The sequence below is a fragment of the Pyrus communis genome, chromosome 6 (genome assembly GCF_963583255.1).
Source record: "Pyrus communis chromosome 6, drPyrComm1.1, whole genome shotgun sequence".
In the NCBI taxonomy this organism is placed as follows: Eukaryota; Viridiplantae; Streptophyta; class Magnoliopsida; order Rosales; family Rosaceae; genus Pyrus; species Pyrus communis.
In genome coordinates this window covers 27990404-28007276 of record NC_084808.1, presented here as the reverse complement: position 1 = coordinate 28007276, position 16873 = coordinate 27990404, and the positions used below count along the sequence as shown (strand labels likewise).

Sequence of the window (16873 nt, the reverse complement as noted above, 5' to 3'; positions counted from 1 at the left end):
TTTTATTTGTGTACGAAATTGAGAAGTTCAGAGTAATTATAATATTCGCGTCAGTTACAAGAAAAGAAGTTGCTAATGTCGTCCAAAAATGTAATCGTGTGGAGAAGTGCATGACGACTTTTTATGTGTCGATAATAATTCTCGTGAGAGAACTGTCATCAAATTAAGTTACATTCGGCAAAACATATCCTTTTATCACCGGTCTTATTCAATCCCTCGTGTCTTCTAACGGGAAAAAAAGAAATCAAAAAGCTTTTACTCAGCATACATAAGATAACACCAAAAAAGAAACTGCTGTAAATTACACCCGTCTCGAGTTTCAACTTCCAAGGAGAGGAATGAGTTGCCTCAGACTCCGGCTTCTGGCTTAGTACGTATAGCCCTTGACGAACATTCCTTTCTTGGCTTCCTCGTCCTCGCCTGCAGCAGAGTACTTTCCTAGCTGAGCCAAGGAGTTTGCCTTTGCTCGCACCAAAAGTGCCTTTTGTGCAGCGTCCACGTTCTCTGGATGTCCTTGCCATGCCTTAAGGACAGAGTTCTGCAGGGCACGTGCGTACGAGAAGGATACGTGCCATGGGTTGGGGCTTTGGTTCATTGCATTCAGGTTGAGGGTTGCTTCTGCTTCGGATTGTCCCCCTGACAAAAACTGTTAAGTGAAAGGAGCAAATATGAATCAGCCTTCGTAGGTCAATGGTAACAAATATCATGAGTATTACGTTCTTGAACTAATATTTAAGGGCGTGTGAAGCTGATAGGCACAGGAGGAATGGAGCATCAGTTTACAGCTATTGCAAAAGTGATCGAGCAATCTTACCATGATTCCAGGTACTGCAGGAGGAACTCTCCTTTTAAGAACTGTGAGGGTAGCCTTTGCAATGGCTTCTGGAGTAGCCTTTTCCTTGTGTTCAGCCCCTGGGGTAACCATGCTGGGCTTAAGAAGGATTCCTTCGAACACCACATTGTTTTCGGCCAAGTAATAGAAGACTTCGGACCAGACCTTCTCTGCCACTTCAAGTGTCCTTTCGATTGGGTGGTCCCCGTCGAGAAGAATCTCAGGCTCTACAATGGGCACAAGACCATTGTCCTGCAAATAATTTCAAACCAATGAATCACACAGAATAAAAAATACCTACCAATTCATTGTTAACGACTTTTTAAACAAAAAGAAAAAAATCTAATTTTTATGTTTCAAATATCAATAAAAATTTCACTCTTACAACAGAAAATATTTTGCAAAATCCAACTAGCTATCTAAAAGTGAACATACCTGAGAAATGGCAGCATAACGAGCAAGTCCCCATGCAGCTTCCTTAACAGCTAGAGCAGAAGGACCACAAGGAATGCTAACAACTGTACGCCTACACATTTCAACCCGACACTTGGATAAATTTATCTGTCAAATAGAATTATACCAACTGGACAGAACAATAAAAGGACCTCTATGGAGCAGATGTCCACAAGAGATTAAATGACTTACCATTTAGCAAAACGAGCACCTTGCTTGTAGTACTCAGCAGATCGTGAAGCCAATCCATCTAAGCCTTGGCACCAAGATTCATTGTTTGATCCCGGCAGGGGAACCAAACCCTGAACCACGGAAAAAGAATGTGAATAACAATTAGGGATCTAATTCCAAGTACTCCAAGAAATTAATCAAGCTATAGAACACATATGTCCTGGTGGCCACAAACCTTGTCAACTTTGATTCCAGGTACAATTTTCTGGTCACGCAACACATCCACAAATTTCTTCCCATCGGTTGTAGACTGGTAAAGTGTTTCCTCGAAAAGAATGGCACCAGAAATGTATTCGCCGAGGCCAGGGGTGGTCAACAAAAGCTGCCTGTAAGCTTGTCGGTTAACCTCGGTATTGTCCAACCCAATAGAGTCTAACCTCTTTCCACAAGTAGCATTTGATTCATCAATGGCAAGTATACCACGACCAGGGGATGCAATGGTTTTCTGTACCATCCAAAAAGAAGCAAAACCAAGTTAAAAGATACAATAATAAAGCTGCAACGGATAAATCAATTAAACCCAAATACAAGCAGTGTTATATCAAACTACACAGGGAAGCAGAAACATAAATTTCCAATTTGTAGTAACCAAAATCTTCCAAATACAAGCAGTGTTATATCAAACTACACAGGGAAGCAGAAACACAAATTTCCAATTCGTAGTAACCAAAATCTTTCTAACGGTTACCAAATACTTTTCTTCTATTTAGAGAATCCATAAGAAACAAGAACAAATATATTAATCAATCGAAGAGGAATAGCACTAGACCACACGACGGGCCATAATAATTAGGTATGAAAGTCACCATCTGAGCGAGTCGAACATGAGACACTTCCAAGTGAAGCGGAATACGACTAGACCTTACTAGTTACTACTTAGTGATAGTGACCTATTAATAAATTGAATTAAGCAAATCAATCATAGTGGAGAAACCGTTCATTTCAATCTTGAGTTCGAATTCACAAAAGTCTAATTCAACAAAGCAGTGAAAATTAAAATCAATACTGAAACAAACAAATCAAATCGAATAACATAAAAATAAATAGTAATTCATAAAAAAAAAAGATCAGTCTAATATAGATTCAAACACTCAGCCACCGATGAAATCAACAAACAAAAATTTCGATTTGTCCATAAATATCAGCAAATTGAAAATAAGTTAATGAGATGCGCACAGCGGTTAGGACGAGTTCGTCGGTATAGGCCTTGGCTCGGATCGGGACGGCGACTCGGAGAGTAGCGAGGCTAGTCGATGATCCTGGGCTCTGAGTGAAGGACTGCTGTCCGATCCACTGAGACGACGACGCATTAAGCTTCGCGAAGCTGGAACAGGCCATAGCTTCGAGCAAAGACGATTAAAATTACTTTGGAGAGGTCGACTGGTTGTTTGTTTCCCGAGAAAATGCTGGTTTTCTTGCTGATTTAAGTCTGACCGGGGAGGGGGGTAGGTGACCGCTAAGAGAGAGAGAGAGAGAGAGAGAGAGAGATGTAAAAACAAGACGTCGTTATTCTTTGGAGAGTCCGCAGTTGGCTTTACGGGTTGCAATCGGACAAGCAACGTGCGAGACTACCAAACGGTCCATATTGTATCAGTGAGTGATTTACCAGATTACCCTCTCTTAAATGACGATACTGGCCTTGCACGCTGCCGAGGAAAATGAAATTGGGGGTATTAAACGGGTCGGGTCATGTTTACCCTTTCCTAACAATTGACAACTTGCAAATACGGCTTGTTTTAGGTAGGTGGAGAAAAAGAATGATAACTTTAATGAAAATGTTTCGATATTGTTTATTTTAACAAAAAATTATATTTTTACATTAAAAATGATATATTTTGAAGATATTGTATAAAGTTGTAATAGACCTCAAATCTGAGATGGTAAAGTGTAATTTACCTAAAAATATACGTAAAAGTTCTTGTTTATGTGTCCTTTTGCGAGTTTCACTTATTTTGACTCTCCTCTCTTTAATAATTATTGTTTAAACTATTACTATTATCACGCTAATAAAAATAGGGAACTTTAACAAAAGACTTATGTACTGTTCATTTTAACAAAAAAAAACATTTTTACACTAAAAAGTCAATCATGGTACTATTCATTTTACCCTTCATTTTGTCTTTAAAGTTAAAACTCAAAGTTTTCAAACCCATTTCATTAATTTTCTTATAAAAATAAGCTCTCTTTTATTTATTTATTTGTTATAGAAAATGTATGTATAATATTTCTACTTTTAGAATGACAATTGCATCTCTAAATTTGATTAAAAAAATGTTGTAAGTATTGTTAATTATGTGTTTGTTCACTTATGTAAACCATAAGCCTATAAGTAAGTACCCTAATGAAAATGAAAGATGACCTTGATTTCTCCTTCACTTTCTCTCTTGTAAGTTTCTATTTTCTTTTACTCTACACTTTATCTTTAATACATTATTAGCATAACTGTTTGTCGATTTATATTTCTTTATTAAAATAGAATTAAACACTACAATAACAATGCAATGAAGAGGAGAGGAAAAAGATCTCCCATCTCCTTCATAATTCACGATTCAACGCTTGCATGACAAATTTGGATTTGGATTCTCTCTCGATCTCAGCATTCTAAGCCTACTGAACAAATAATATGGATCGTTGGAGTTTGATCCAACGACTACAATTATTATAACTTTTAGAGGGGTTCCCAGTTTGTAACCGTTGGATCAAAATCCAATGGCCCATATGATTTGCTTAGTAGGCTAAGGATGCTGAGCTCAGGAGAGGATCCAAATCCGACAAATTTAACATAGGCCAAATGAGGCTTTATTTTCTCTTTGGTAAAGGCAAATGAAAATTTCCTTTTTCTAAAAATAATGAATTAAGTAAAACTTGATAATGTCAGTTAAAAAAGGTGATATTTATTTTTTATATGATGTTTTCATTCGAAGAGCTATATTAGCTCAGTTGAAGTTATTTCATATTGACTCATGTGGTCTTATTTTTATTAGAGAAGTTATACAAATGTTCTAGGAAAAACGTGGAAAGGGTAACAATTTTTGTTAATTAACCGGATCATAAGATTGCAAATACAATTTTCAAAAGAAAAAAAAAATTGTGGGATGAATTATTGTGGAAAAAAAAAGAGTATGGGAAAAAGAAGTAATGCACTATTAGAAAATTAGTGGATAAGTTTCCAACACTCCACGTCAGAGCGTCCCCACAACTAAAATAAAAACCACCCCACGTCATCAAAGTGGACCCTACGTTCAGATCCAGCTGGGGCGTCCACTGTAAAGTGTTTAACCAACAAACTACACCACAGGGGAACCCCAAACCCTAACCTGCAGCTCAAACTTCATCTTGTTCAATTTTCAATTCTTCAAAACCCTAACAAAATTCCGCCAATTCAGTCATCTATCTCTCTGAAAATCCCCAAATATCTCTCACGAAGTGTCGAAGGCCATGGCTACGGACGGCGCGGCGGACCGACGGAGGCCACCGCCTCAAACGCTGAGCGCAGGCAACAACGGGAACTGCGTGATGAGCTTGTCGAACAGGCTGAGGCTGATGCCGAACAAGGAGCACAAGGCGGAGAGCTACGAGGACCTGCAGCAATTGGAGTTCAGTCCCTTGCTTTTCAGCTCGCTGGAGCGCTACTTGCCTCCCACCATGCTCAATGCCTCACGTGACCTCAAGCTCCAGTACATGAGGGACATCCTCCTCCGGTACTCGCCCGAGAGCGAACGCACTCGTGTAAGTCATGAGACTCTATCTCTTTAGAAGTGGAATTTGGTAAATGCAGGAAACTGAAAATGACTTTGAATTTTGGAAGTTTTGGATTTCTTGTTATGTGAATTTTAATTTTTGGATAAATGTGTGAAATGTGTTTGCTTCAGTTACGATTGCGGAAGAATGTGTAATTTCTTTGAATTCTCCAGAAACGATTCATGTGGATTTTCAATTCCTGTGTTAAATTCTGAGGCATAGACGAGGGAGATAAGCTTGGGTAGGAATAACATATAGTCAGAACCGGCAGGGGCAATGTGCTCTGGTTAATTAGTCAATGCGGAGTTCTTGTGCTCCCGAAAGGCTCATATGTTCTCTGTTTGAATAAACAGGTTCAACGACATCGAGAATACAGGCAGAAAATCATCACACACTATCAGGTGCGTTCAATGGGTAATATGCTGTTGACATTTAGAAACTTGCTGTAATATGTAAACAACACATTTATGGATTGCCATTGATGTTGCAGTCATTAAGGCTAAGTCCCTTCTTTTGGTACTCCTGGAGTTGAGGGCTTGAGGTTTCTGCATAAGACATTTAGTCACATTTTCATGTCAACAAACTTAAATAATTTCCTTCTTAATCGGTCCTTCCTCGTTGCAGCCTCTACGAAGGGAGTTATACACGCTGCAAGCTGCAAAGTTCTTTGTCCCCTCATTTCTCAGAGCAATCAGTGAGAACACAGAGGATAGCTTTAGAAATATACTGTCTGAACCCTCTCCTGGAGTTTATACCTTTGAAATGCTTCAGCCGGATTTCTGTGAATTGTTATTAACTGAGGTATCATTTTGGATATAAGTTAATTTTCTTTGAGCTACTTTTTTCTATTTTCTTATCAAATTTTGATTTCTTAGGTGGAAAATTTTGAAGGGTGGGTCCATGAGACAAATTTCAGAATCATGCGACCAAATACAATGAATAGATACGGTTGTGTTCTTGATGACTTTGGCCTGGAAACCATGCTTGAGAAGTTGATGGAGGATTTTATACGTCCTTTGTCTAAAGGTATTTCATCTCTAATATTGTGAAATTGTAATTAGAAAAAGTTCTTATATGTGAAAGATTAGAACTAATGTTATACTCGTTTTTTTGTTTGTCTGGGTTTATGTAGTTTTCTTCCCGGAAGTTGGCGGATCCACCTTGGATACGCATCACGGTTTCGTTGTTGAATATGGAAGTGATAGGGATGTAGAGCTTGGTAGGTGCTCATCCATCTAAAAGTTTTGGATTTAGTTTTTCAAAAAAAAAAAGCATTTGTACTGAAACTAAAAAAAAGCATTTGTACTGAAGCCTCTCTCTCTCTCTCTCTCTCTCTCTCTCTGCGCCATTTCCACTCTATATTTCTGCTGGTTATAATTACTCAGAACAGTTTTTGATTGGTGGTCTAGCTGATATGATATGATTTCTCCTTATTTATGTTTTCATAGTTGTGTCCAATTTATTTATGTTTTCATAATTGTGTCCGATTTGTTCAATAATGTATGTCTGTCTTCATCTTAAGCATCTGTGCGCTAGATTTATAGCGTGTTAAGCTTTTATGAATCCACAACAGCTTTATATTGCAGGTTTTCATGTGGATGATTCAGAAGTCACCTTGAATGTTTGCTTGGGAAAGCAATTTTCTGGTGGAGATTTGTTCTTTCGAGGTGTTCGATGTGATAAACATGTTAATTCAGAGACACAATCTGAGGTATGCTATTCTTTATGATCAATTTTTGGTACAATTTTTTATTTAGGGTCACACTTTTCATCTTTTAGTAATACAAATGCTTTGGAGTATCATATTTGATATCATTCTAATATATGATAAATGGTAAGTTGCATGTTTATTTTTTTTAGTTATATTTTCTTCATTATAATATATCTTTTTATTTTTGTACAGTTTACCATGTATGTATTGAACTTTTTCCTTGGAATTTTTATAATTCTACATATAGGAAATCTTTGATTATACTCATGTTCCGGGACATGCCATTCTTCATCATGGTCGCCATCGGCATGGTGCTAGAGCCACAACATTGGGGCGTCGAGTCAACTTACTATTATGGTGCAGAAGGTACCTTTCTCCAACTTTAGTCCCCCACACAAGAAATTCAAGAAACCTAACCTAAAGATTTTATGAATATCACAATCTCCCAAACTTTTTAGTACCTGCTCTGTGTGGAAAAAGTATCCAGTGAATGCAACTTACCAATTCATTCATGGTTTGATATCAAGTAATGTTGCTTGCGTATACAATAAAGCATGTGCAAAATCAACATTAAGAGTACTGGTCTTTAAGTAGAGTTAGGTGAAATGTTGGAATATCCAGGTTTCACACGGTTGATTTCTCCTAAACATTCGTTCTCGATTGTTTTCTCAATTGATTGTGCACATTGTAATCACACTGAATGGCCTTGTAAGCATACATTACAGAAAATATCATCTAAGAAATTAATGGAATTATTTAAGGCTAACCTTTGGATCTTGGTCTCATTAGGTTCTAGGAGTTTTTTGCCTGTATGCTGGTTGATATCATGACAATTAGTTTTGCAGAAGCTTTTCTAGGTAGGCTTACAGTAAAACTGTCAAAACATAGGGTTTTACTGCAAGGATTATCTCAATTATGCATTCTTGTTTACCAATTTACTCGCTTTGTATCCCCAATCTTCTTGTAGTTCGGTGTTTAGAGAGCTGAAGAAATATCAGAAAGATTTTTCCAACTGGTGTGGAGAGTGCAAACGTGAGAAAAAAGAGAGGCAGCGTCAATCAATTGCTGCAACCAAACTGGTACAGTATATTTGATATGAGAAAGAGAAAAATCAGCGTCTTCCTATATTTGGCATTAGTTAATCTTTTCTGACATCTGATTGTATTTTCCAGGAAATACTCAAGAGAGATGGACAAACCGCTTCTTGAGCTGCTTGTTTTGTATGTTTTTGCTACCGATACTTCTTGACCTGTTCATCGTGCAACTTTTGCTTGTGAAGTTGTAAATTTACTCATCCTTATCAGCACGTAGAACTTTTTCGTGTCTGTTTTCAAATTCGTACTCCATCCATTTATAGAGACTACAGTCGGGCCATTTGTTAGTAATATGAAAGGGGCCGGTGTTGTTGTGTTTTTACGGTGTGCTTCAATGCTTTTGCGTACACAGCTCGACAAGTAACTGTGATGTGTGGTGTCCTTTTTATGTAGTTGCATATGGCTGCTTTGAGTTGATAGGAGTATACTTGCAATATAGTTCTCTGCCTCTCCTTTTGATTTGAAAGGTTTCGATGTGCAATTATTTTCTTTTTACCTAATAACGGGGTTTGCCGCTGAGGGTGTATTGATTGTATTTTAAGTCACGCTGGCATTGATATACAGGAAAGTTAGAGTACTTGACATTGCATGATTGAGTTGGATACCCCAACAACGGCATTTCTGTTGTAAGTTTCTCTCCCACCGTCCACATATAAATCTCGTGAACTTCAAAATTCAGAAAACCTGCTCTGATACCATGAAAGACCGGCTAACCGTCTATTGAATCTTACTCAACGGCATCTTTAGTTTAACCAAAGTAGTAAAGTCAAACATGCTTTCTCTGTTTCTGTTGGTCTTTTTCTCTTAAGGAATTGGTTTAAGAAAGCAAGCGTGTCAAAGAGCTTTGAAACCAAATGTGGATTGTTGCTGAAATCCACATCCCAAAGGTCCTTATGCGTGCATGAACCTTTCAACATTCTTCCCACATTACCCCACAAATGGAACAATGTCATCCATCCGATCACAATCTCCCACCTGAATATGAGAGGTGGTGACACTTTTGACTCGTTGAGAAACAAAGTGACTTAGGTAACTGGAGAAATTTTTTCAAGTGACGGGTATTTAAACGGGTATTTTACGTGATACAAAATAGGTGAAAGTACATGAAAAAATATATCATTTATCTTACATATATTATAATACGTAGAGTACTACTTAAATACCAGCACCTAGAAAAATATCTCACATGATAGGTAAAGGTCAAAATAAAAGTAGTGTTAGTGCTATTAATAGGGTGAAGTTAGCAGGATGGATTAATTAATTAAACACAATTGCTAGACAACTACAATTAGAGAAACGGAAAGGGATCCGGATGATCTCTCCTCCTCATCAAAAAATTCGGATCTTTAAAATTTGATCTAATAGTTAAAGTTATTATAGTTTTTAAAGTAGATCCGTGTTTTTAACCATTGGATCAAATTTTAATATTTCAGATTGTTTGATGAGGAAAATTAGGTGGAAGAGATTCAAAAAGAATCCTTATCATAAAGACAGGTAAACATATTTTAGTCATATGTATTAATAAATTTTCTACTTTAGGTGGCCCTGTCAAGTCATACCGAAGTAGGGAATGATCTTCCAAGTCATCTTCTTTTACCTACTAAATTTCGTTGGGATTCTTGTCGACTCTCGAAGGATCTACAAAGAATGCATCCGAAAGGGATTCCTGCTAATAAATATATCATTTTCCTTCTCGACTGTTCCTCCGGGGATGTCATCGTACAATTACAATGTCATTTCAAAGCCCTTTTCTTGGAGGAATTGTGATTAATTTACTTTAATTCATTGCTACGGTGTCCAATATACCGTCCTACTTGTCGTCGTTGTCATTGTCGCTGTCGATATCACTATTTCCCCTCAATCATATATTGTCTCGATCCTTCTAATAAGAACTACTTTTGACTAAATTATAATACGTGTGCGATTGGCACTTTTTGGTCAATTGGACAATAGATCGGGCACCCCTATGCACCTTTTGTTTATGATAAGGTTTTGATTGGGTACAATAGGAGTTTCGATCACTTTCGCTTAAGAGCATCTCCAATAAAATAAATTGAATTTATTGAAGTAATATTAGAAAATATGAAAAATAACAATATAATTTCAATAATAATAATTATAAAGAAATTTACAATATTAATTATATATGAAATTAATATAAGTAACTAGAGAGAAAGTTATAAAAACTGATAAATTTGGAGATTGAGGCTTGCATAAATACAATGTCGTAAAGATAAAATTTCACCTCTACTCTTGTGTTTATAGTTCGGTAGGTGTCCGTCTCTCAAGATTCAACAATCTATAATCCGAAGTTGAAGCACTTCAATATTCAGACTCTGGGGAACTTTATATATTCTGTACTCTCAAGACACGACTCGGAATTTGACAAACAAAGAATGAGAGAAATATAATGGAAAAACCCTATTTCTCAAGAGTAAAAATTAACTTTAATTTTGTATATTTAATGACAATGGTTTTATGGGTTTATATAGAACCCATTGTGTTGTTTGGTGTAAAATGCAACTTTGCATCTATGTAACCTACACCACTCATCAAACTACACGTCCCAATTTACAAATAATATGATGCAATTCTTTGCATCATTTGCATCAGACGCAACACTTAAGAATAAACAAGATTAATTTTTTCATTCAATATTTTGAAATTAAATACTATAATATCTAATAAATATTATAATATAAATTTCCATCACAACTTAGAGAGCGAGTTGGTTTAGCTCTTCCTTTGCACATTTGATGTGAATAGTAGAGTTCCCTCACTTCAAGATGAACTAGCCTTTCGTACACGTTTTCGCGTGTGTGAAAGGTTTTTTTTTTTTTTTTTTTTTTTTTAATAGAGCGCTATGCTCGACTTACATATTTTTTTTAACAATTCTATATCAAGTTTGCATCAATTGTTTATTTCTGTTGTGAAAAACTTACATGCAATTGGAAAGTCAAAGTGACAGTATTCTAAGCCTATTATATATTTTAATTACTAACATGATATTGTGTAATTAATTTGTAATACAGTTACCTTCACATGTAAATTCTCTTTCTAAATGCTTTAAAGGAAAGTGATAAAAAAGTGACGGTAGTTCAACATTGCACCCAAATATTGAAAATGCTCGTACTTTTGAATTAAATTGCCCACACTTCTTTTTCATTTTTCTTTTTTAAAGAGATTATTAGTATTATTCAGTATTATTTTGGAACATCGTTTGGAGTCTCCCATCGGAGGCAGATTGTTTGCCCTCCTTTTACCATGCCATTTCCGTCCTCTCCTATTTGTGCGGTCACGGTTAAGTCACGTCAACATTTTATATTTCTATTACTTTTTGCCTTATTATCTCTATTAAAAAATTAATATAAAATGTTAACGTGGCTTAACCGTGACCGCACAATATAAAAAGGGACGAAGAAGGCATGGTAATAGAAGGGCAGGCAATCTGCCTCTGTCTCCCATCAACGTTGAAGGGACAGTGCGTATTTTGTTGAAGAAAATAAATGGTGATCGATCACGTGGTCCTATGAACACGTCCAAAGCTAAAAGAAAGTTGTCCAAGTGAGCAACAAAATAAGGCGGACGTACGGGTACGGGGGCAAAAACAATAATGAGAATTGAGACCACATCCATAGGAGAGCCTGTGCCGACGTTTTGAACCGATAACGCAATTTTATGTCGACAACAAAAAATCTTACATGATATTATGTAATTAGAGTGAAACGTTGCGGTAACAGCGAATTCATTTTATAAAAAATCCTCCTTCATTCGTAGGGTTAAAACATACAAGAGGGAAGCTGGCAAGCCAACATAAACCCAAAATTTACACTTGATCATTTTTAATTGCTTAATAATTATCCAGGTTCTCAAAAACGTTAGACATGAATTGGACGGCGGGTTGAGGCCTAACGGCTAGACGGATACCTAGGTAGACTAGGCCTAGGTAGATTAAACGGATTTAATTAAATTTATTATATTTCATGTAAATAAGTGTTTATTTATACTTAAAATATATATAATTTCATCATAAACTACAAAATAGAATGACATATATATTATGAGCTATTGGAACATTATGAAAACATGGGAAACAAGTATATAATGTGTGTTAATTTAAGTATTCAACAAGTCTATTACAATTTATTGAAAAAAATAAATAAATTGCAAATGAAAGTTATATATTTTCTGTTGAAGTGAGTCGCAACCTAGACATGTGTCTTGGCAGGCTAGGCGGATGCTTAGGTGGTCTAGGCGGGCACTCACAACCTAGGCAGGTGCTTAGGCGGGTGCCTAGGCGAGCTAGATGAGTGTCTAGGTTGGTCTTGGTAGGTGCCTATGTGGTCTAGGTGGACGCCTCGGTAGGTTAGACGCCATTTCTTAATTTTCAAACGTCTAAGCATTAATCAGGACGGTGACTAGCCATCTAGCACCTAGACGGGGATTTTTAGAACAGTGATAATTATTCTCAACAGCAAAGCAGCTTATGCCTTTGGGGTATTTTGGAATATTAAAAATGGCAAATTGGTAACTATGAACTAACAGTGTGGTCGGCGGATACGTGGATCTTCGTGGACGGTGGAGATTGCATCATGCATCTCCTAATTATATTATTTCTCTCTTTCTGATCAATTAATAAACACAACACAGGGGTTACTAATTATAATTATAATTTATATGTAGGTTTAGTCCTCAATTTTTAATACATATACTTGATTAATTAGTCAGCGGAGATCAGGAAAAATCTTACTCCATGTCTTTGATTATTGTCTAATCCCACCGCCCAATGCTTGTCATTAGTTAATCACTAATTATGGTCGGAATCACACGTGTCTGTTTATATACATGTTGGATATCTTACTGACAATTATTTTTCATTTTCAACTGATTTTCCTGCCACCCAATGCAGCTGCTGTGCTGGATATGTTCTTGTTTCTACTTTCTACACTTTTTTTTATTTTTTTTATTTTATTTTTATATATTATTATAAAATGAATGAAAGGGTTCGAAACTATTACAATAATTTAAGAAAAAAGAGAATTTCGAACCTAAAACGCATAAGTGAAAACTAATACCCTGTGTACTAGGATATTTGATCACATGTTCTTGTTTCTACCTAATCTAGCAGAAAGAAAGAAATATTCTTGTGGTTAAAGGTGAGAAAATTTGAGTTTATACACATAATATCGTGGATATGGATAGTTAATTACTAATGCTTTAAAATTTTTATAAAAGCGTATTTTATATCAAATTGATTTAAATTAAAGGGAGAAGATATTCAAAAATTAGGTGTGAAAAGTGGAGCACTCTGTCGTCCCTCTAATCAACTTGATTAAGTTCATATCAGTTGGTCAGTATTTCTTAATGTGGCTAATTCCAACTAAAATTAGAAGAAGATTTGACTTTTGTTATTGTGCTCCCTGTTTTCTATTTTTTTAATTATTATTTTTTCCTTATCATCTTGCTATCATCTCTTTTCAAGGTATGTAAATGTGACATTTACCTGTTGAATAATTTTATATTGATTACCACCTATAACGCAGCATGGCTTTATCAACAGTACATACAATTATTTTGAGATAAATGCTAGGAGGACTCTCTTAAAGTAAAATTTTTTGTGAATTTTCTGTCACCTCACAGTTTAATATCAATTCTCAAGATAACATTAGAAAACATTGTGCCAAAAACATGAAGGGACAGAGAATCCATGAAAAGTTTCACTTTTGAGAATTGAGAGATTCCCCTTAACATTTCTTTTATTTTAAACTTAAGTTAACAAATAAATTACTCAAACCATAGTGTTTTGCCAAGGAATCAATTTATTTTTTTTAATGCGAATAAAAGAAATTAAATGGAAATTAACTTTTTTTTAATTTTTTTTTTTTATGTAAACACTAAAACAATCCACCACTTACCAAGAAATCAATTTATTCTACACTAATCTATATGGAAAAGAAAGAGTTTAAACCCCAAAATTTAGTAAGTTAAAGGAAAAGATATCCTAATTATCATGTTATTTCACCACTTACAAATAGAAGCCTAAGTTAAATAAACGATGAAGAGATATATATTCCCTTAATAATATCTTATAAATATCAAATGTATCAATCACACATTAATGTTAGGAAAAATAGGTTTTCTTAACTCAAAAGAATAAAATGGTGACTATACGAAACTAGCTAGTGGCGATATGGGCCATGCATGGCCATATTCAGACTATGACAGGCTGAGCTTCCGCTCTACTAGTTCTGTAGTGTGATGCATGCTTCGAAATTTCATAAAGATCAAAGAAACTTTCATATTCATGAGGATTATGATTGGGATTGGGTTAGATTTTAGATAGAGTATATTGGATGGACGGCAACTCTTAATTTCGTACACAAGCTACATTCATTGGTTAATGGTTCTTTTTGGAGAGCAACTTACTTGACATTAAGATGCTCTCTACAGAATAAATCATTAGAGGGTTAGCCTTCACGCAAAAAAAAAAAAGGTGTTTTTTGTGATAGAAAGATCACAGATTCAAATCGTGAAAACAACTTCTTTGCGAAGTAAAAATAAGACCGTGCACGATAATGTTCCTTCCCCGAACTTCACAAAAAAATAAATAAATGTTGTTGGCTTGAGGTGACTCTTTAATAATGGATTAACGCATGGTGTCACAATACTCATTATAAAAAGGGAGACTTTGGATGCGGTCATTAGTTATGAATATTCTTTAATTGAAACTTTGTTGGTTTTTAATTTTTGATCGAGGTCCCTGAAATTAATGTGATAATTTATTTCTATGTACGTTACTATATTTTTTAAATTAAAAATTAGAAATTTTAGTTGTTTATATAAATGAGATTTTAAATAAAAAAAACCATAATTTGTGGGATTAAAAATATTAAAATATAAATATACTATTGTGTGTGTGTATAAACATGGGTACGTTCATCAAAATTAACCAAAAAAATTATTGTATCCAAACATGGGTACATTCTTCAAAATCACAAAAAAATAATAATAATAAATTAGGGTTAATAACATTAGTAAATTTTTTCGATTAAACTTGATATGGATACATTTTTAAATCAAAGAAAAAAGAATTAATGTACCCATATAAGTTTAAAAATGGATTAGAAAAAAATTGAATAGATTTTATATAAAAAAAGGGTACATTTTACATATAACAAATTGGTATATTTAAATATGAGTACATTTTAAGATTAAAAAGTTTTACGTGAATGGGTACGTATAATTAGCATGGGTACATTTTGGAAAATAAAAAGTACAAATAAAAAAAATATGGGTACAAATACAAATAAACTTTAAAAAATATGGGCACAAAAAGAAATTAATATATGGGTACAAATTAAAACTGAAAAGAAAATTGATACAAATTAAAAAAGAATTACAAATTAAAAATGGGTACAAACTAAAACTAAAAATATATGATAAAAAATTTTAATCATAAATATAAATATACTAATTGTAACATTTTTAACATTAAATGAATATATTTAGAAATAAAAAAATATTTTATTATCGAAACAATTAATGATATTATTAATACTCAAGGACCTTAATCAAAAATTGAAAATGAATGGGATTTTAATCAATAGAGTAGCAAAATGAAAGATGAGAACCTAATTTCTCCTTATAAAAATCCTTCTCCTTGTATTGTCAGGAATCATTCAAGAAGACCCAGAGTAGATATGATGAGAAACCACATGGATGGACATGCATGATTAGGCTTGGCAGTTGCCAATTTGGCATGCACACCTGCAGTTTCCCTATTTTTCACGAGGAGTGGGGATGAAATTAACATCAATCTAATTAGGGTTTCTTGTGGTTGTTTTCATGTCCTCTAGATATTTTTGTATTAATTCAAAAACTTGGATTATACATACGTACCAACTAGCTGCCAATCACCAGGACAGTAGGACAGATGGTCATCCTAATTACATGATAAAACGACATTATTTTTGCATGCAAACATAACTCAAACCATTTATTAATGTGGATATTTAATATATGTCTTTGTTTGATTTTGAACTCCGAGCGAGAAAGAAATACTAAGAAGATATCGAACGCTTGCAAGAACTTACCATTAAATAATCTCTCGTATATGAATATTAGTTGGTCGATCGATCAGTTTTATGTGGAGTTAAACTTTAAGTAAATTAGGGTTCCAAACTCTTGTTTCTTTCTTTAAAGTCCATTGTATCTCGTACACATCTGACAATGAAGGCAGAACGCGCGTAATCGGAAGTATCTTTCTTCTTTAATTTGATTAATTTTCTTGTACAGTGGTGCAATGGAGGTCCAGAAAAGGATCGATCGATCAGAAATGAAGTAGCCTATCAAAGTACATATGTTTTAGTTCTTACTCATACGCACTTCAGCTCGCTTGGTAGCCGATTGAGATATCGATGTCCAAATATCTGGAGGAAATGTTGAGAACATGATCATATAGTACTTATGTAGGGCTGAGGAATGCCTTGTTTGTAGCACACGATTATATATAGATTCCTCCACCAAAATTGCTCCAAAGGATTTTGTATACTTGGTGTACCTTTTCATATATAGAGTTAAATGACGGCTCACGGTGGGATAGTTATGCGATTTTGATCATGTGAAAATTTTAAATTACTTGTAATTAATATGTTTGGGACTCCAATATTTTGATATTTTCGTTGCATGTAGTCCTGTCTTTTTAGATAAAGTTATCTACAAAGCTACTCTCTCGGAGAAGAAAAATTTACGATAAAAGGTTCACGTGCGGAGTTCACTCAATGTGAAAGGATTGCTTTATACAACAATCAG

At 34.8% G+C, this 16873-nt stretch overlaps 2 protein-coding genes across 3 annotated transcripts; one reads left to right on the top strand and one right to left on the bottom strand.

Annotated features, from left to right (window-relative positions):
• Positions 1–118: 118 nt before the first annotated feature.
• Positions 119–3005, bottom strand: LOC137737354 (fructose-bisphosphate aldolase 3, chloroplastic-like). Its single transcript, XM_068476805.1, has 6 exons — positions 2693–3005; positions 1692–1961; positions 1478–1587; positions 1268–1358; positions 815–1084; positions 119–646 (listed from the first exon to the last, which is right to left on the bottom strand). Exons 1-6 carry the CDS (start codon positions 2852–2854, stop codon positions 368–370), a joined length of 1182 nt encoding a protein of 393 aa, XP_068332906.1. The 5' UTR covers positions 2855–3005; the 3' UTR covers positions 119–367.
• A 1813-nt stretch (positions 3006–4818) lies between these two features.
• Positions 4819–8376, top strand: LOC137737682 (2-oxoglutarate and iron-dependent oxygenase domain-containing protein CP2-like). Of its 2 annotated transcripts, XM_068477225.1 has the most exons (9): positions 4819–5245; positions 5611–5658; positions 5882–6058; positions 6133–6283; positions 6390–6476; positions 6844–6968; positions 7216–7334; positions 7936–8047; positions 8141–8376. In XM_068477225.1, the coding sequence occupies exons 1-9, from the start codon at positions 4955–4957 to the stop codon at positions 8174–8176; spliced, it is 1146 nt and encodes a 381-aa protein (XP_068333326.1). In that variant the 5' UTR covers positions 4819–4954; the 3' UTR covers positions 8177–8376. The 2 variants fall into 2 exon arrangements, with proteins under 2 accessions (XP_068333326.1, XP_068333327.1); XM_068477226.1 differs by lacking the exons at positions 7936–8047; positions 8141–8376 and adding an exon at positions 7758–7929.
• The last annotated feature ends 8497 nt before the right edge of the window (positions 8377–16873 follow it).

What these genes read in the sequence shown, in the direction of transcription:
- LOC137737682 (XM_068477225.1), top strand. Translation starts at nt 4,955, where the DNA reads ATGGCTACGGACGGCGCGGCGGACCGACGGAGGCCACCGCCTCAAACG. An exon ending in AAATCATCACACACTATCAG is followed by an intron (nt 5,659 to 5,881) that starts GTGCGTTCAATG and finishes TCCTCGTTGCAG; the next exon opens with CCTCTACGAAGGGAGTTATA. An exon ending in ATTCAGAGACACAATCTGAG is followed by an intron (nt 6,969 to 7,215) that starts GTATGCTATTCT and finishes TTCTACATATAG; the next exon opens with GAAATCTTTGATTATACTCA.
- LOC137737354 (XM_068476805.1), bottom strand. Translation starts at nt 2,854, where the DNA reads ATGGCCTGTTCCAGCTTCGCGAAGCTTAATGCGTCGTCGTCTCAGTGG. An exon ending in ACGAACTCGTCCTAACCGCT is followed by an intron (nt 1,962 to 2,692) that starts GTGCGCATCTCA and finishes TGGATGGTACAG; the next exon opens with AAAACCATTGCATCCCCTGG. An exon ending in CTGGAATCAAAGTTGACAAG is followed by an intron (nt 1,588 to 1,691) that starts GTTTGTGGCCAC and finishes TCCGTGGTTCAG; the next exon opens with GGTTTGGTTCCCCTGCCGGG.